Source organism: Neofelis nebulosa, chromosome 4 (assembly GCF_028018385.1).
Source record: "Neofelis nebulosa isolate mNeoNeb1 chromosome 4, mNeoNeb1.pri, whole genome shotgun sequence".
NCBI classification, from domain to species: Eukaryota; Metazoa; Chordata; class Mammalia; order Carnivora; family Felidae; genus Neofelis; species Neofelis nebulosa.
The window spans coordinates 94784855-94805351 of record NC_080785.1 but is presented as its reverse complement, the minus strand read 5'-3'; the positions used below and the strand labels follow the sequence as shown (position 1 = coordinate 94805351).

Sequence of the window (20497 nt, the reverse complement as noted above, 5' to 3'; positions counted from 1 at the left end):
GGGTTGTCCACATGCTTGAATTCAGCTTCCAGGTTGGTTGATACCCTGTGACCCAAAGCCCCCACCCGAAATCACAGGGTTAGTCTTTCTGGCATGGTCCACTGAAAGACTGTCCCTATCAGGTATGCAGGTGTGACAGATTATCTCCCAGAAGCCAAGGGCAAAGGACTGACTTCTCTTTGGAGAAAGTCAAATTCTTTACTACATAATACGTTTTTTAAGCTTCGTTGTTTTTTGTTGTTGTTCTTTTAATTTTCATCATTTACATTCCTTGCTTTTAGAAGTTTGGATCATTTCTATTTCTTAGTGCCTTAAGAAAGAAACCTGCCGTGGAAAGCATCTTTGCAAAATAGCCTTACTACTTCTTATGTAAAACAGGCAATACACATTTAAAATTTTTTTTTTTTTAACGTTTATTTATTTTTGAGACAGAGAGAGACAGAGCACGAACAGGGGAGGGGCAGAGAGAGAGGGAGACAAAGAATCCGAAGCAGGCTCCAGGCTCTGAGCTGTCAGCACGGAGCCCGACGCGGGGCTCAAACTCACGGACCGTGAGATCATGACCTGAGCCGAAGTCAGACGCTTAACCGACCAAGCCACCCAGGCGCCCCGCAATACACATTTTAAAGAATTTTGACACACAATGCCAAATGATCCTTAGGAAAGTTTCTCCAGATTTGGCTCTACACCGATAGGGTATGAAGAGTGTCTGTTTTGGGGTTGCTTTGCCAAAACTGGATAAACAATCTTTGCTGGTTCCATAGACAAAATATCTCCTATTCTTATGTATTTGTTATTACTGAGGTTGACTCTTGTTGTCTACCTATAATTTGTACTATTTTTTTTTTGTGAGTTGACTTTACTTGATTTACATGAGTTAAAAAATCCAAATATTTTCAAAACCTAAAGAAAATATTTAAGTGTACACAAGAGGTAAATATTCCTAATCCTTACCTGACGTCTCTTGAATCAGTTTTAAAATTATGGCCATCCCACTAGTTCAACAGTTTCTTCCTCTAGATTCAGACTTAGAACTTAACAGTTTAAGATTATAAATTTTACCAATGTATTAACTAGACTTTGTCTCCAATTCTGTTTGAAGTGACTTAGGAAATAGAAAATATTTCTTCTTTCACTTTGAAATAGGGAAAGGAAGGAGGTAGGAAATAAACATGTGGTAAATACCTCATCTTCTAAATGAGCCAGTGTATACAGTTGCATTGATTTGAAGTGAGAGGTAAAGTATAATTTCTAAAAATTTAAAGATAATCACTAACGGGATACAGACAGAATGAACAGCATTTAAGTTCATCCTAGACAGGCAAGAGAAAAGAATTTGAGGAGTGTAACAAGAGTAACAATGGAATGGGGAAACACACTTCTAAAAAGTACAAAATACTTCACTGTTAACTTAAAAATAGCCTCAGCTTTGATATTTGAAATAAATATTAAGCATGTTGACAATAAAAATGTGAGGGAAAAGTAGAGTTGAAGGCGAAAGAGCATATTCGCTAGGAGACCCTGTATCCTATTGATTACATGTAAAGGTAAAAGGAAACTCTAACAATCATACCTTTGTGCCAAATTACAGGGCATCTAATATCTAGAGCAAACTTTACTTGAAATGCAGGGAGAAATGGACAGAACTGCAGTCGTAGTGGGACGTTGTTTAAACTTGTTTCTGTCAGTCTTTGATCAAGAAGAAAAAAGTAAATAAGAGTATATAGAAAATAATATGATTTAAAAATGTGTATTTTGAACCACAAATAGGAGTTACTTTGAAATACCACTTTTTAATGTTTATTTATTTTGAGAGAGAGAGAAAAAAAATGCATGTGTGTGAGCTGGGGAGGCACAGAGAGAGAGAGAGAGAGAGAGAGAGAGAGAGAGAATCTCAAGCAGGCTCTGCACTGACAGCAGACCTCACGAACTATAAGATCATGACCTGAGCCAAAACCAATAGTCAGAGCCTTAACTGACTGAGCTATACCCAGGCACCCCTGATACGGTATCTTAAGTTTCAAAGAGTAATCAACTAAAAAAAAGTTACATAAACCGTATTTCTGACCACAATTGTAGTTATACTAGAGCTTTATTAATAACTAGACAAATAAGCAGATAATACTGTCACCATCCTTAGAAATGAAATAAAACAAAATAAAGTGTTACTTTTCCCAAAGAGGAAATAATTACTGTAATTCTGTATTATTTTCTGGGCTCTGGCCAGTTGGTATACTCAAAGGCAAATGCTGAATGTATGGTTATTTTATGATTAACAGACGAGCAGTAACAACTAATGCACTATTTACTAATGTCAGGGAATTAGAATAAGGTCAAGACAATTGTTCTAAGACCAAAAGGGAAAGTAAATATAGAATACATAGAAATTGATAAAGTAGAAAACATTAAAATTATTTTTTCATATTTGCAAATAGGAAAAATAGTAGCTACCTCTTCGAATTGCGTGAGGACTAAGTGGTATATGTATAAAACTCTTAGAGCCTGATGCATGATAAGCATATAGTAAATGTTAGCAGTAGTGGTCATAGTAATGTCACTAGTGTTATTGCAATATGAAAAGAAGAAAAGGTAAAAATAAAGTTTCATCACTAGCAGTATGAAATGCAGTATTTTCTGGGAAAAATCTAGATGACCGGAATAGAAGAACTTTTGAGTTGCTTGACAGTCACGAGGAGCAGAACATAATCTAAGAAATAAATCTTTGATGGTATTGACCCCAGACGTTTTCATGGGCAAGTTCTTCGTAATTTTATTTTAAATTTTGTAATGCTTATTTTTATTGTGAAGTACAGCTTTACAAAGCACATAAAATGTGCAATGAAACAAATAGTTATAAAGCAAACAATCACATAACTAACATTCTGGAGAATAGACCATATGACCTACCTCCTCTCCACGGCTCCCCTTTCAGTTCCCTTAGAGGGACCCCACTGCACTGACCTTTATAGTTAAAAATGCTTTGCTTTACTTTGTCATTTTCTGTCCTCTATGTGTACTACCTGTGCGCTATCTTGGAATTTTGTTGGTTTATTTATTTTTTTGAGAGAGTATGAGCTGGGGAGAGACAGGGAGACAGAGAATCCCAAGCGGGCTCCAAGAGTTGGACACTTAACTGACTGAGCCACCCAGGTGCCCCTTGCCTATTTTTGTATGTTGTGTAAATGGAGTCCTATTATATATATCAGGAATGAGAAAAGGGTGCTCACTGACGTTGCTACTCCCAGAATACAACAAAAGTATCAGAATTTACTTAGAGACGTTAAAGAAGGTCTAATAAATGGAGAAATGCTCCAGGTTTATGGATTAGAAGGGTCAATACTGTAAAGATATCAAAGGGAAAGTTTTCAACATTTCACCATTAAATAAGAATGAGGAATTTTTCTTTTATTATGCCAAGAGTTTTTACCATGAACGAGTGTTGAATTTGATCACTTTTGCATCTATTGAGGTGATCTTTTGATCATTTCCTCATTTCCCTGCTGTTTTTAAAAAAAATTTTAATGTTTATTTTTAGAGCTAAAGAGCGTGAGTGGGGAGAGGCAGAGAGAGAGGGAGACACAGAATCTGAAGCAGGCTCCAGGCTCTGAGCTGTCAGCACAGAGCCCAACGCGGGGCTCAAACTCCCAAACCGCGAGACCATGACCTGAGTCAAAGTTGGATGCCCAACTGACTGAGCCACCCAGGCACCCCCCTCATTTACTTTATTAATGCAGAAAATTGTAACATTAATTTCCCTATGTTATACCAGCCTTAGTATTTCTGGAATAAACATGTTTTTTCTATATATGCTGATCTTACTAATATTTTCTTTAGGTTGTTTCATTCATGCTCATGACTGAGATTCCCTTGTACTTTTCCTTTCTCTTAATATCCTTGTTGAGCTTTGTTATTATAAGGTTATGCTGGCTTGGTGAAATGATTTGGGAAACATACATTCTGTTCTCTGGAAGAATTTGTGATTGGAGTTTTTTATTCTTCAAACTGTCCCTCATGTATTTAATATTGTAGTGAGTGAGTAAAACTACATAGTAAGGTAGATAGTGGTGAGAGCTACAGGGGGCACCAAGCAGTGAAGCAGTTGCAATGTTCAGGTGAACATTGGAATTTTATATCACTGGCCAGGTGTCCCTGAGGAGGTGACTATGAGTGAAGATTTGGTGGAAACACGTTCTGGAAGTGGTCAAACAAGCACAAAGGCTTGAAGTCTGGAAAACAGCAAGAAGGTCATTGTGGCTAGAGGAGAGAGAACAAGGCAGAGAGTAGATGGTGGGGGGGGGGAGTTGGAGGCAGGGCTGGGCCAGACTGTTTAGGACTCTCGGGTCATAGTAAAAACTTCGGGTTCATCCTGAGATGGGAGGCCATGAGGGGAGGTTAAACAAAGGAATGACATTATCTGATCACCCGTGAACAATAGCTCTCTGCTGACTTTTTGAGAACAGACTTCTGGGAGAGTTAGGGGAGAAGCATGTCGACCAGTTAGGAGACTGTTAGGATAATCCAGACAAGAATGATGGTGGCTTGGCCCAGGATGGCAGCTGTAGGGCTGGTGAGTGTGGTCAAAGTCTGGGTAAATTTGGTATAAGAGATGGTAAGAATTGTGCCGACAGATACACAGTAGTGTGTGAAAGGAAGACAGAAGTCAAGAATGGCTCCAAGGTTTTTTGTCCTGACAGCCAGAAGAATGTAGTAGTCCTTGACTGAGGTGAGAAAAGCGTTAAGAAGGACCCTTTTCTAAGAGAGTATCAGGATCTTGGGTTTGGATATGCTTTAGTTGACATGCCTGTTAGGCATCCAAGTCCATCTATAAAATAAGCAATTGTATATATTGTTCTGATGTAGGGAGAGGCCCAGTCTAGAGATAAAATTCAGGAGTCAGTCCATGGCTGGGAAGGAAATAACCAAAGGAACAAAGATATGTCAGAGAGAAGAGCTGCACAGACTGAACCGTGAAATACAGAAATCAGGAGATTGGGAGACAAAGAGGGGAGCAAAAAAAATTTTTTTTAACATTTGTTAATTTTTGAGAGACCGTGAGCGAGCCAGTGTGGGGAGGGTCTGAGAGGGGGCAGGGGGGACAGTATTTGAAGCGAGCTCTGTGCTGAGAGCCTCAGAGCTAGAAATTTAGAAGGAAAACCAGACAAGTATGGTTTCCTGGAAGTAAAGAGAGTTTTCAGCAGTGTCGCATGCTCTCATGAGGTAAAGTAAGCTAGGCACGAACAGTGACCACTCTGTTTAGTAACATGAGGGTCATTTCATCTTAAACTTCACATGGAAGTTGGGAAAAGCCAAGGAAAGTGTGAAGAATTGTGACTAGGTCTTGCCTCTTACCAGATAGGAGAACACGCTAGGTATGCTATGTATATTATAAATAGGTCAGTGATAGATTGATCTTGCAATGGACAAAAGAGACCACAATTGAAAACCCACAAGGTCATCTCAGTGTTTGTAAATATTTATTGCATGGCAGACATAGTTCTCTTCAGACGAAGGGTGGATTATTTAATGGAGCCAGCCCAACTGGATATTCTTTTGGAAGAAAATGAGTCCTGAAAGGATTAAACACTTAGACATTAAAATAAGGGATAAAACAATAGCCATCTTGCAAGAAAAGGAAAAAAAAGAGAGAGAGAGAGAGACCACATACACTGTCTGGGTGAGGTATTGTACCCAGACCTCATGCCCTAAAAATAAAAAGGGCAACCAGAAAACAGCAAACATATTCATAGAACAATGAGTAAGAGCTGTGAACAAACTAAGCTGCTTGAGCACATTAATTGGCCGACAGACTTAAAAAAATTCTTAAGTTTATTAGCAGTCGGGGAAACAAATCAATGAATATTGATCATTGGCAGAAAAGTAAAAGAACAAATTTCTGTTGCTAATGGTGATGTGAGGGAAAGAGGATCGTTATACCTTGTAGATCTGATTCCCCTGTAATATTGCTATTGTGGATTCTACTAAGGAAGAAACAGGTTGTAATGAAAAGTTTGGCTTGTTTCTGCCCAGCCACTGAGAACTACTGTTTTGGACAGGACAGGAAACCTTGGTGTCGATAAGGCTTCATGCACCTATTAAATTATAATTTGAGATAGATTACAACCAATTGCCAATTAAATTACAGTCAGAGGGACGTGGGGTTTATATTTGCCAAGAACAAAATGGGTATTAAAATGTTGTTTGTGGAGCGCCTGGGTGGTTCAGTCGGTTAAGCATCTGACTCAGGTCATGATCTGACGGTATGTGAGTTTGAGCACAGAGCCTACTTGGGATCCTCCGTCTCCCTCTCACTGCCTCTGTCTCTCTCTCTCTAAGATAAATTCAAAAATATATAAAATGTTGTTTGGTGAGGGGCACCTACCTGGTGGCTCGGTCGATAAAGCATCCAACTCTTGATTTTGGCTCGGGTCGTGATCTCGCAGTTCGTGAGATTGAGCCTCACATTGGGCTCCGTGCTGAGCACAAAGCCTGCTTGGGACTCTCTCCCTCTCTCTCTCTGCCTGTTCCCCAAAATAAATAAACAAACTTTGGAAAATAAAATAAAATGTTGTTTGATGATCAAAAGATGAGAATTAGGGAACTGGTAACAGAAGATACTCTAGGAGGAAAGCATTTATCTGAAGAAGATTGGTTTTCTATATTCAGTGCTCCTCATGACAGCATTCCCTTTACAGGACGCCAGTCCACTGCTCTCAGGGTCGGATCCCTGGCTCGTTCTCTGTTGTGATTCTCATCCATGGGCTTCAGTCTATGTTCCTGTCAGAGGGATCAAATCTGTCTTCAAGGTCTTTTCCTCTTTAACACTCTAGGAACTTTGAAGGAGATAGGTTGTTTTTCAAAGATTACATTTTACAGGGGTGTTACTTGTGTGGTGATCGAGATGGGGAAAAATTGTGGAGTCTGCTGTCTCCACCTGGAATGGGGGGAGTTTCTCTCACTGTCATCAGTCAGTGAGTGGGTGGCCTTCCGAGGTCTGGGAGTGTTGGTCTGCCCTGACCTTTGCTTACTAGCTCCAAGATGCGTTCTGCTGAGAAAAGAACACCCCATTTTGTATATTTCCATTTACTCCTATCCAAAAGCCAACTTATCTTAAGGTTAGAGACTTGAAAAAACTAATCTGCAGATTTCTGTCATAACTGATGAAGGCCAACTTTTCTTTCCATGGTTAGTTTGTTCTATCATGTTTTGGGTAAAATAGCTGGAAACTGCAGTTATTTAAGAAGGAAAACAAAAGCTGGCCATTGTTTAATGTTGTCAACATTTACCAATTTTTTAAATAAATGTTTAATGTTTATTTTTGAGAGAGAAAGAGAAACAGAGCATGAGCCAGGGAGGGGCAGAGAGAGAGGGAGACACAGAATCTGAAGGAGGCTTCAGGCTCTGAGCTTCCACAGAGCCCGATGCAGGGCTCGAACTCACGAACCGCGAGATCGTGACCTGAGCCGAAGTCGAATGCTTAACCGACTGAGCCACCCAGGCATCCCCAACATTTACCAATTTTGACTTCTATTAGAAAATCCACCTATCTGAATATTTTAGTAAGTAAACAGCTGTCTACATAGAGAACCAGAAAGCTGTGAAAAATAAAAGTTCGGTTGGGTGTTTACACTTGGGAAAATACATCCAAAATAGAATGCCTGCGTTCGGTCTTCACAGAATTTTTAAATTTGAGATTACTGGAAAGAATAAGGAGAACAAATTAGGGAATATCAACTAGACCCTGTGGATTTCCCTCCAGAAAGTACTAAGCATGAAGTATGAATACCAAGTTGATTCAGTGATTTGTGAGAGAAGGACAAATAGAGTGACTGATGAACTGAACTAAAACGGTGAACATTTTTCTTTACATCTTGATTTTTTTTATTTTGGCTTTTGTTGTGTTCTTTTAATGGATCTGATTGGGAAGGAATTTTAGGAGTATGGAATAAATAGAACAAATAAAAAGGCATGTAACCTGTAACAAAAATAACATTTTAGCTGGGACTTCAAGCACGCGAAATAAAAAATTTTGAGCGATCTTTTTCCATGTGTGAGAACAAAGCTATATGTCACCATTTTCACCTGCAAAAACAAAATATGTGTTGCACTCCTGCGTCTAAGCTAAGAGATGATTTGTATCACTTCAGTGTTTACAAGGAGCCAAGGTATTTGGTTGTTGACGGATTATTTTCCTGAAGTTTTACATGTTTGTTTGTTTGTTTGTTTTTAATAGAGTCCTGTGAAGATAAATCAGATTAGCCTGGATGAAAGTGGAGAGCACATGGGTGTGTGTTCCGAGGACGGCAAGGTATGGCCATGACCTGGTGTCGGAAGGCATCTGAGGGCTGGGATGTCCCCCAACTGCAGGCGCTTGGAAAAGCCTTCTGCTCATTGTACCCCTGCCTTAGGAGAGCCTTGACTCTTCTTTTTGGGTATTGGACCTGCTTCCGATTGCTCATAATTAAAGTAAAATATATTTTGCACAAATGTGCCTGAGGAAAAGTAATTACAAGAATGTCAATAATGTAACTAGTATTAAGCTGATTAACAGCTGTGGCAGGGCAACGTGTCACCTTAATCATTATCCCTGTGCCACTTATACTTCAGTGACTAGTCTGCAGTTCCTGCAAGACAGTAGTTTAATGCCTTTCGGCCATAAATCCACAAAATTGGATTTTGTGGGTATGATTTCTGTGGGCCGGTGGTTTTCATTTCCACACAAGTTATGAATGTTTCTCTTGAATTATAGAATCTTTTGATAAGCAATCATAGTTTATCAGAAGAATAAAGTGTCTTACAATGGCCACATTAAATAAATGTAAAATCAATATATGTACAGTTTTCTAAAAACCTGGCACCCACTTCCTCAACCGAGGACATACATCATTTGTGTGGTGTGTAACTAACAATTATCAGTGCCTCTTGCTGGTGTTGAGCTGTGACATTTAGTGGCTGTGGTGATTGATTTTCCACTTATAAGAATGTCTTTTTTGTTTTTCAGTCGATGGAAGTCTTTTCTAATGTTGGTCAGCAATGATAAAATTCTAATGCATGGTGTATTTAAGCTACTTCTCTAAAATAACAGTTTCAGGAGAAAGTACATGAAGAGTCCTTCCAGAATCTCACATGATCCTGACCGAGTAGAACGCATTTCCTAACCTAATTTTGTATTTTTACATGACCTAAATTCAGTGGGTCATTAATATGAGTGGATGAAAGATCGTGTACTCCGTCTAAAAAATTTATACCCGTTTAATCTGTTAACAAGAGAAAAATGAAGTCCTCCCACAAGAATGCATTTTATATTTATTTATTTATTTAACATTTTTTTAATGTTTATTTATTTTTGAGACAGAGGGAGACAGATCATGAGTGGGGGAGGGGCAGAGAGAGAGGGAGGCACAGAATCCGAAGCAGGTTCCAGGCTCTGAGCTGTCAGTACAGAGCCCGATGTGGGGTAGAGCCCACGAACCCTGAGATAATGACCTGAGCCAAAATCAGTAGCTTAACCGACTGAGCCACCCAGGAGCCCCAAGAATGCATTTTACATGTCTAAGTTGAATGTTGCCCAAAGAGTCTTTTGAAATGGTAATCGGTAACCTCTGCTTTCCAAAGAGCACTGTCAGATTTTGCAATACTTTCTAAAATTCTGTGGTCCACCAGAATGTCAGCGTTGAGGGAGGAGTTAGTATGTATGGAAATTGAGAATGATCCAAACTGTTGAAACCTTTTTACATTCATGGATTTGTACAGAAAGGTCAACTTTATTTTATTCTCTTAAAGAAAACAGAACAAAAAAGTCCTTGTGGACTGACAGCCAATTTAATTGAACTGAATTGGTTGAAAGAGAACATTCATTTTTCAAATTGAAAAAGGATTTTTATTAAAATACTTTGTCAAGGAATTTTCGAAGTTTTATTTATTTTATTTTTTAATTTTTTTTTTAACGTTTATTTATCTTTGAGACAGAGAGAGACAGAGCATGAACAGGGGAGGGGCAGAGAGAGAGGGAGACACAGAATCTGAAACAGGCTCCAGGCTCTGAGCCATCAGCACAGAGCCCGACGCGGGGCTCGAACTCACGGACTGTGAGATCATGACCTGAGCCGAAGTCGGACGCCTAACCGACCGAGCCACCCAGGCGCCCCTAATTTTCGAAACTTTAAATGTTGAATAATTATTATTTGTGGAAAAGTGGGAGATTTTAACTCTGCCTGGTGGATAATGACCCTCAGATACCATCTGCTGCACTTCTTGGCAAATAGCTGCTTTTTCGTTTGAGTCCAATTCCTTACTGTCCTATTTTGCTGTTGACCCAGGATACAGTAAGAAAAAAAATTTTTTTTTAATGTTTCATTTGTTTTTGAGAGAGAGCATGCGAGTGAGTGTGAGTGGGGGAGGGGCACAGAGAAAGACACAGAATCTGAAGCAGGCTCTAGGCTCTGCGCTGTCAGCACGGGGCCCAAACTCGAACTTGCGAACTGCAAGATCATGACCTGAATCAAAGTCAGCCACTTAACCGACTGAGCCACCCAGGTGCCCCAACCCAGAATACATTTTTTAAAAAGAGTTTTCACGTATGTTTTATTAGCATTAATAAAACTGAAAATAAATCTTCTGGTATGCATCATTTATATAAGCTAGCCAGTATTGTGAAAATTGAGCAGCTAGTATAGAATGATCTGGCAAAGTGGTTAGTAATGATGAAAACATAAAGGTTATTACGAAGATAAACTGCAGATATCTAGACCTAATGCATCTTTACATGGCTGTTGTGGTTTTTCTTTCTTTAGTGTACTAAGACCCCTAGATAAAAATATGTCGCCTTCATACGTAAACTAGAATCAATTTAGTACAGAGTACAGGGTAGAGATCCTTTCTCTTAAAATTTTGGAAATGTTGTTCCCTTTTGTCTGACCTTTATTTTTGTGGACGTGTCTGAGGCTAGCATACTTTTGTTCTTTCATGAAACCTTTTTAATTTTTTTTTTTTTTTTTGTCCTGCCTTGGAGCTTAGACTAATAATAATAACAACAATAAAACAACAGCATACGGCCCTTGTAGTTCAGTTTGCTAAGTTATGTCTTGTTCGGGTCTATTTTCATTAATTTTGTCTGGAACACAGTAAGTCCTTGTGATCCATATACTGAAGTATTGTTTTCATTTCAGGAAAGTTTACTTCAGTTCTGATTTTGATTATTGCTTCAGTTCCATTTATTTTCATTTCTTCAAAGAAACCCAATAATACTTAGGCTGGAGGCAGTTACCATGCAGAGGCTGAGAGCATGGCTCTGTATCCCGCCTGCCCTGGCGGGATTTCCGCTCCCCTGCACTGGGCTGGGCTCACTGCTTGCCCCCACCACACCCCCCACCCCACCCCCAGTGCCTCCATTTCCTTAGCTGGGCAGTGGGCACACCGGGAGGTCTGCATGAGGATGTTGTGAGGTGCTGGATATATGGCGAGCCCTCCAGGTGTATGTTAACTGTTTTTATTGCTAACCGTGCATGCCTTTTTAATTTTATTTAAAAAAATTTTTTTTTAACATTTGTTTTTGAGAGAGAGAGAAAGAGACAGAGTGGGAGCAGGGGAGGGGCAGAGAGAGAGGGAGACACAGAGTCCGAAGCAGGCTCTAGGCTCTGAGCTGTCAGCACAGAGCCTGACGCGGGGCTCGAACCCGTGAACCGTGAGATCATGACCTGAGCCAAAGTCGGGTGTTCAACCAACTGAGCCACCCAGGCACCCTAGTGAATGGTTAATTTCCTCCTTAACCCACTGTAGACTGGCCTTTTCCCCTCCTTGCATTATTGCACCGGAACTTTTCAAGGAAAGAGGGTGACTGGGTAAGCACTATTCACCCTTCTTTTGAAAATATGCAGGTTGTAAGGAAAATCGGTCCTATTGTGTGACACACACACATGTGTGCTTTCATTTCTCATTATTTTTATCCTGCTCACTTCTCTGGAGTGGGGGACACTTTCTTGTCTGTTTCCTTTGCTGATTTGCTTTTATCCCACTGTCCATTTTGCCCTAGGGAGTAGAGTTTTGTTCCATCTCGGATTTTTAATTTTCCTGAAATCTTTCTCTTGCTCCCAGCTCTATTTTCATATCAGCCAGACATATATTTAATTAAACAAAAAAATTTACAACTTGTCGTATGTCTTAGGGTGCCGGGCAGTGCAGTCTAATGGTTAGGAATGGAATTCTGCCACATAGTAGCCATGTGAGTGCAGGTAAGTTATTGTCATCTCTCCGTGCCTCAGCCTGTTTCCGTCTCTATAAAATGGGAATAACCATGGCACTTGCCTCAGTGATGATTGGAAATAAATGAGCTAATACTTATAAATCATTTGGAATAGTTATCAGGAACAGAAGAAACACGTAATAATTGCTAGCTCTCATGATCCTGTCTTTCCGCTCCAGACTCATGAAGGCCTTTTCTTCTTATTGAAGTCACCCAATGGTTTTGTAGTTTCCTTTCTTTGCTGGTTACTAGTAAACACTTTAAAAGCATGCTTTATCTCCCTCCAAGTCGTTGGAATGGCATTCTTTGATATCCTTTTTAGAGACCTCGTGTCCATTTTGTATTGCTTGTTTATCCAGCCCAGAACGAGGAGAAGAGCTCTTTCTGAATGTGGGTTGGCAAACACGTTCTGGGTCTGATTGCTCTCAGCCCAGCCTGTTTCCATTTTGGGTAGCTCCGCACAAGGGGCCTCATGAAGGAGCTTGATTTCCTCTGACCAGAGGGAGTCAGTTTAAGGCAGCCCCACCAGCGACAGCCTCTGCTATCCTCTCTCCCGGGTCTCTGACACTCTCCGCTGGCGGCGAAAGTGAAAACCAGCCACCTCCTCTGTGATGGTCTCTTCAGCCACCACCCTAGATGAAATGGCAGCTTACATGTTCATCCCTGTTCTAACCTGACCCATTACTGTTTGGAACCTGGGGTTTGAGAAAGGCCATTTCTCAGGAGGTTGTCTGATACTCTGGCTACCTCATTCGTGGTTCTCCTACATCAGATGGGCTGTCACCTGTTTTCTGGTTGACAGATCCGTAGAACTCCATGCTCGAGTGGAGAAGAATACACAACTTCCTTATCGATTCGTGAGGATAGGCTTTCTTGACTTCAGGCAGTAAAACACATACCACATCTCCTCCGTGGTCCTCATACGGCCACCAAAGAGATGGTCTGGAGTTAGTGAGAACTCCTCCAGGACTGCAGTAGATGGACTCTACGGCCAAGTGTTCAGAACTTTGTTTTTCTTCGTTAGGTATTTTTTGTGACTAGTTGGGGGAGGTTGTTGGGGAACACCATTTTTTTAAAAAAAATTTTTAGTGTTTGTTTATTTTTGACAGAGAGGGAGACAGAAGATGAGTGGGGGAGGGAGGGAGAGAGAGAGGGAGAGACACACACACACACACACACACACACACAGAATCTGAAGCAGGCTCCAGGCCCCGAGCTGTCAGCCCAGAGCCCAATGCGGGGCTCAGACTCACGGATCGTGAGATCACGACCTGAGCCGAAGTCGGACGCTCAACTGACTGAGCCACCCAGGCGCCCCAAAGGACACCATTTTCAAAGGGAGCCCCGCAATTTTAACCTTTAATTCTATGATCCTTATTTGGGATGAGATTTTCCTTAAAGCCAAAACTGTCTAGGCAGACATTGAACAGGTTCCTTTCACAGACGAGTATGATATTTAACAGACAAGATGGCAAAATAAATCAAGAGGGAGAGAGAAAAAATGAGTAAAAACGGTTTTGGATTTTATTGGCTATCGTAGTGTAATTGTGACTGAGTTTCGCTTGTTACATTAGTGAAGCGAACCAAAACATCGAGGGTTTTACAAATCACCCTGCTTGTCCCGATCAAGTTAGGAGATTTGTCTCAAGGAGTTACAGTGTTCTTCCATACTGAAAGAGAAAATACAGTTATTTGACCAAGAGATGATTCAATTAAACACAGCAGTAGAGACTGACGCCAGAGTTCTAGTCTGACCTCTTTTCTGTTGATTCCCCCCCTTATTGGTCTACTATTACATCTTCAGTATTGGTCCCTAATGTTTAAAGGGGCACTTATCCCTGGTAATTCATCAGTTATTTCACCATTAGATTCACAGTCCTGATATTTATCTTCTCATTTACTGATGCCTCCATCTTTTTCAGTGGGTTCATACATCATTTATTTACATCTCATGTACTTTTTCCCCACAGTAAAAATCACCTAGGGGTGCCTGAGGGGCTCAGTTGGTTATGTGTCTAACTTCAGCTCAGGTCACAATCTTGCATTTCTTGGTTTCGGGCCCCATGTCGGGCTCTGTGCTGACAGCTCAGAGCCTGGAGCCTGCTTCAGATTCTGTGTCTCCCTCTCTCTCTATCCCTCTCCTGCTCTGTCTCTCAAAAATAAGTAAACATTTAAAAAATTAGGAAAAAAAAAAAAAGTCCCCTAACCTTTGTTCTTAAAATCACCTTTAGCCTATTGTAGCCACAAGGAAGTTGATCCATTTGAATAAAAAGTCTGCTCTGTTTCATTTCAGCTTTTTATCACAGTTGTCTAATTCAGAGTCTGACATTCACCTTTACTTAAGTTTGGTAAACATTTGAGGCTTTTGAATGGTATTTTCCTGTTCCACTTTTCTTATACTGTATGCAGAAAGATCTCTTATTTCCATATTTTAGGCTATCTCATATAATGTTAGTGTGTAAGAGAATAGGGTATGAAACACTCATCTTGTTCTTTGTGGCCTTGGCCAAGTCACTTATTTTTCTGCACACTCCTCTGTTAAGCAGGCATAATGGTGTTTGCAGTCCATACCTCATGGTGTTGGTTAAAGAACCAAATGAGGCAGAGCAGGATTTTCAGTGCTAGCTACATAATTTCAGTTGTGGACCTTTTAAAATACCATTTCACTCCACCAGAACTGTTTGGTTTATCTAGGGTGGGGTCTTGCCATTAGTTTCCAGGGATCTTAACTGTGGAGTAATGATGATTCCCTCTAAACAATGAGAAGTAAGGTGGTGGTGGGGGGGGGGCCTGCCTGCGTTTATCGTGTCAATAATGGCATCCTAAGGACTACCTCAGGGTAAATCCAATTCCATCTCTGTCATATCATACCATATGCTGTTGTTGGAACCCAAATAACATACTTGGCACAGGTTATAAAAAACAGTAGGCCCAAAATGAGTGTCCTGAAAATTTTATCTCTTACCGAATGAATTTGTTTCCAATAATTATATCGTGAGTAAGTTTTCCTCTTTGAACTTGCAAAAATGAACCACTCACAACTTACTAAGATGAAAACAAGAAATCAGAAGTCTGAATAGTTTTATCACTGTTTAAGCATTTGGATGTGTAATTATTTTCTCACATAGAGCCATCCAACCTAGATAGCTTCACCAGTGAATCCTTACAAAATTAAAGAAAAAAATAATACCACTCTTCTAGAGACTGGACACAGAGTGCACACATCCCAAGTGTTGGGAAATAGTTCTAAGTGCCCCTAACAGCTCCAAGTGTTTGAGAGCTCCTGGAATCTTAAGCCCTGTTTGGTAAGAGTGTAAATTGATCAGAACCACTTTGTGAAATGGTTTGGCTGTTTATTAAAAGTGAACAGATGCATAGCCTATGGCAACAATTCCATTCCTACTTACGTATACCCTTCATAAATGTGTACCTACGTGCACCAAAAAATTTGTAAAGAGTGTTCATTGCGTGCAGCTTATTTATAATAGCCCCAATCTGGACACAACCCAAAGGATCAACAAACGGTAGATACATGTATTGTGGTGTATTCACACACTGAAATACTATATGGCAATGGCAGACAACCAGGCACTGCTATCCACAACAGTCTGGACACATGTTACAAGGAAGATGTTGAGAAAGAAGCCAGTGAAATAGTTTGATTGTATTTATAAAAACTTCAAACATCAGGACAGCTTCTCTGTGGTGATAGATTTCAGGGTAGTGGTTAATTTGTGAAGGTGTTACTAAATGGGAAGGAACACAAAAGTGCTTCTTGGGCTCTGCCTCTTGATCTGGATGGTGTCTGGAGGGGTATGTTTACGTCGAAAAAATTTGTCAAGCTGTAAATTTGTGATCCGCACCCTTTGCGGTATGGATATTAATCAGTTTTTAAGTAAACCACTCAGAAAGGAGATTAAGTATGAATAAAGTACGGTAGTCTCGAGCAACTTCAAGGGAGGCAGTGATAAGTAGAAACTTAAATCTTACATTTATACACTCTCAGTAGATTCAACATAAGATTATAAATGAAGTGCAGATCACCTAATCTCTTGCCACATTGATCTGCATGTTTGATTTATGTATGTATGACTCAAAAAAGAAGCACCTATTTCCTTCAGGAAAAGGAAGAAAACAGTTCCTTTAGGGATAGCCTATGGAAGTTCATAAAAGAATATTAATAAATGATTCATAACTATTTCATTTTTAAAAGTTGGCATCCCTTTAATAAATTAAATTTGTGGTGAGTAAAGGGAACTGTGTCCACGAGATGCTTATGAAAGCTTAATTGCGTTGGAGTACTCCCACCCTGATAGAATTGTTTTCATTGGATATTTGATAGAGATCACAAGGGCCCTAGATTATTAAACATTCTACTTTTTGTTAATCAATAGTATGTGTTCTCACTGACTCAGCAGCCTTCTTTGTTGCCGTCCTGGTGAACTGACCGGATCCATTTTATTTTTTAGGTGCAGGTGTTTGGACTATATTCTGGAGAAGAATTTCATGAGACTTTTGACTGTCCCATTAAAGTAAGTATTCAGTAAGTTTTAATTTTTCTAAGGATTTTCTCAACAAAGCCATAAGGATTATAATACTTTGAGCACTATCTGTCTCCCATCAATTTCATCACTGAGCGTCTCTTCAGCACTTCGAATGTACTAGATACTATTTGATGGTATTAGAAGAGCATAGGATGTGTCTTATGTGACTGTGATCTCAGGCTGTCCTCAGGAATTTTTTTTTTTTTTTGTAGTGAGTGAGATGATACATACAAACACCCAGTCTGTCGTTAATGACCCAAAGTGGTAAAAACAATATTAAGGAGTCCAAAGCCGAGAGAAGTTACTTCTAGCTGTTCTTGGTGGTGATGGCTTCACAGGGGGCGTGATGTTTGAGTGAGCTTTAAGAAATGGACAGGGCAGACAGAGAAGCTGGCTTTCCATGTGGAAGAATGATATAATACAAACGGAGAGGGCAGAAAGTTCAAGTTGTGTTCAGGAAGTGGCAAAAATGGCCTCGTTTAGATGGCGCATAAAACACGGACTTGGCAGGAGAGCCATAGAGGCAGATTGGGGCTGGCTGTATTTTCAGGCAAAGGAATTTGGACTCTGTGTGGTAGATAAGGAGAAATTATTGAATGTGTAAGAGCAGAGAAGTGACATAAACTGAGCTAAGCTTAAGGAAAATTAATACGGCGACTATATACAGTATAGATTGGAGGGCTGATAGGCGCGCGAGGCAGGAGGAACAGTCTTAGATAACAGTTATGGCCCTTAAAGTGACGATTAGAGTTGTTGAAGGAAGAGGTCATTCGTTGTTTTCACTTGTTTATTCAAACACTTATTGATCAACAGGTAAAGGAGAGATAGGATCTGATGTGTGTTTTAGGAAGGCAGCTCTGCCGGAGTGAAGGGTGATTTAAGCAGGAGAGGGATTGCAGGCAAAAGGCAATTTAGAAGGCTCATGCTGTCCTGGAGACAGGGCATCACGGGGTCTCAGTGACAGGAGCAGTCAGGAGCGTTCAAGGTGGAGTCGAAGACATGAAGGCGGAAAGCCTTTAGGAGGTAGACTTCGCAAGCCTTCGTGTTGGGTTGGATGGGGTGACGAGAGAGGGAGGAGCTGGCCCTTGGCTCTGGCCGTGGTGTGTGGCGATGCCACCACTTGCAAGAAGGGATGATTTGAATAAGGACATTGCTAATTTGGTCTTGAGTTCAGATAACCGCGGTGTATCTGGTGGAAACGGTGTGGAGGTGTTGGAGATGTGAGTGCAGAGCGCAGGGTAGAGACTGGCCCTAAAAACACAAAGTTGATACTCGTTGAGTAAGATGAAACCATCATTCAAAATCTCATCCAGTTAAAAGCTAACTGGGGGACTGGCTTAGTGGAGAGCAAATGAGGAACTTCGGCTGCAGGGAAAGGGGCATGTCCTGCACGGTCAGCTCTGTAAGTGTGGTCCTGCAGCCCCGTTGTCTCCCACTGACGGAGGCTTGCTGTGACGACCCTAAATGCCTTTGAGGCTGCGTTGCCCCACCTGTTCCACTTGGTTCCCTCAAATCACTGGTGGGCATCCCGAACAAGGAGACAGCTGGGTTCTCTCTCTGGGTTTCTTCAGCTCATGGTGTTCAGTTACAAACATTTGTGAGCTCTTGCTGCCTCGGTTGACCCTAAAGAGGAGATGTGCACTCAGAGAGTCCTCACGCAGCCAGAAACTAGAACGAACTCACTTCTGTCTTTTAGCTTTCACCTGGCTTTCCAGAAGAGCAAAAACTCCGATGTCCTCAGTTGCAGACTGTTGCCTGAAGAGACCACTTCTTACCTAGATCTCAGGATAAGTTTTAGATCCTGTTGCCTATAATACATAAAGGGTTTTCATTCTGTGGGTTGGTTTTCATTCTGTGCGTTAACAGTGGCTCCTTAACCAGTGATGGGTCCTTGTTCCTTGTAGATCATTGCTGTGAACCCGCATTTTGTGAGGACCAGCTGCAAGCAATTCGTGACTGGAGGGAAGAAGGTAAATGCTTTGGTCTACCGTCACATGCCGTCTTGGGGTAGGGGGTGGAGATTCTGTGTGCTTTTTAATTTATCTGTAATATTTTTAACATCTGACTATTCAGTAGGAGGAATTGTGAGAAAGACCGATGGGGTGAAATTCTAAGCCCATCATCTCTCTGGGGAGATGTGATTCATGCCTGTCACGATACTCCTTTGTAGTAGGTAAAGGGCAAGAAAAAAAAAGGGGTGCCTGGCTGGCTCAGTCAGTTAAGCATCCAGCTCTTGATTTCTGCTCAGGTCATGATCTCACAGCCCCCATGTTGGGCTCTGTGCTGACAGCGCAGAGCCTGCTTGGGCTTCTCTTTCTCTCTGCCCCCACCTCTCAAAAGTGAATAAATAAACATAAAAACAAAAGGAAAGAGAGAGCTGTTACTGGAACTGCCTAGTGCTTTGAAATGTCCCTTCCACAAAAAAGGAGGTAGCATTTAAAAATAACAAAAAGAAATGGGGCACCTGGGTGACTCAGTTGGTTGAGCATCTGACTTCAGCTCAGGTCATGATCTCACAGCTTGTGGGTTTGAGCCCCACATCGGTCTCTGTAAAGTTTTAGAACAATTATGGCTATTTCTTTACTGACCTGTTTCTGACATATTTCATGATCTTAGTGCTGTTTTAAAAATAAGGGAGTGAAATAGTCCTTGTATATGTTTACATGTTTGTTTACAGACATAGTAAATTCTAAAATTAAAGAATCTTTCTGCTTATGGAACAAATCAAGTTAATCATCTTCTGGTTTTTATTAACCAGTGGTATTTTTTAACCATTTTTATAACAAAACACTGTCATTGTACTGAAACAGTGAATATTAACTTCATACGCAGTTTCGAGCTCAGTGATGATGAGGTAGTCTTGCAGTTATTTCCGTTGTAGTGCACGCCTACGGAATGGCACCGTGAGGCACAGCCACCAGAGGTTTTTTGAGAGTTTCATGGTAGTTGTCTGTTGTTTTCCCCTGGTTTTGCTGCTTCCTAGACTGATAGGGCAGGAAAGCATCCTGGTCCATACCCAGCATTTCTCAAGCCCTGGTTTTAGCTCATCATCGTGGCCGAGTGACGGGTCCCGTAGATCCCCAATTCCATCCCACCGCATGAAGCCAGCATTGCACCAGCTCTGATTTCTGGTTGTGAGCCAGCCAGCTTGCCAGCTCCCGCCCTCTCCAGTTCATCATTATCCTTAGGCTGTACCCTCATTAGCCTCACATAAAAATATGGGATCAACCAGTGGGAATTACGGATTTAATCTAACATTCTTTAGCTTAGATCTGCAGCTGATTCACTCCTGAACAATACAAAACAAAGCAAACAAACAAACAAAAAACTATCTTACTTGTCTTTGCTGACCTCAGGAAGGAGCAGCTTTAAAATTCCTCTATTAAAGTATTTCTTTATGAAATACTTCTCTAGTTAAAAATTTTTGGGTGAGATATAGCATAAATTCATTAAGCTATAATTTAAACCCACACATTTGTATTTAAAACTCAATGGGGATAAAAAATGCTGAGTATTCTTTTGGGTGTTTGTTTTTTAAGTGGCTTAAAACAACAAACTTTTACTGTCTCACAGTTCAGAAAAAATCACAGAGTGGTTTACTTCTGTAGTGCCGCCTCAGATTCTCTCCCTAGGCTTCAGTCTGCATTTTGGCTGGGGCTGCAGAATCTGCTTCATCTGCCTTCTTAATAATAATCCCTCAGATACTTAAAATTGA

At 40.7% G+C, this 20497-nt stretch overlaps 1 protein-coding gene across 1 annotated transcript in view; it reads left to right on the top strand.

Annotated features, from left to right (window-relative positions):
- The window catches only part of VPS41 (VPS41 subunit of HOPS complex), a 186033-nt gene that overhangs the window by 70435 nt on the left and 95101 nt on the right, over nucleotides 1-20497 (top strand). Inside the window, exons 5-7 of the mRNA XM_058725448.1 lie at nucleotides 8231-8305; nucleotides 16708-16770; nucleotides 18687-18752. Coding sequence (XP_058581431.1) covers nucleotides 8231-8305; nucleotides 16708-16770; nucleotides 18687-18752 — 204 coding nt within the window. The remainder of the gene's footprint in view (nucleotides 1-8230; nucleotides 8306-16707; nucleotides 16771-18686; nucleotides 18753-20497) is intronic.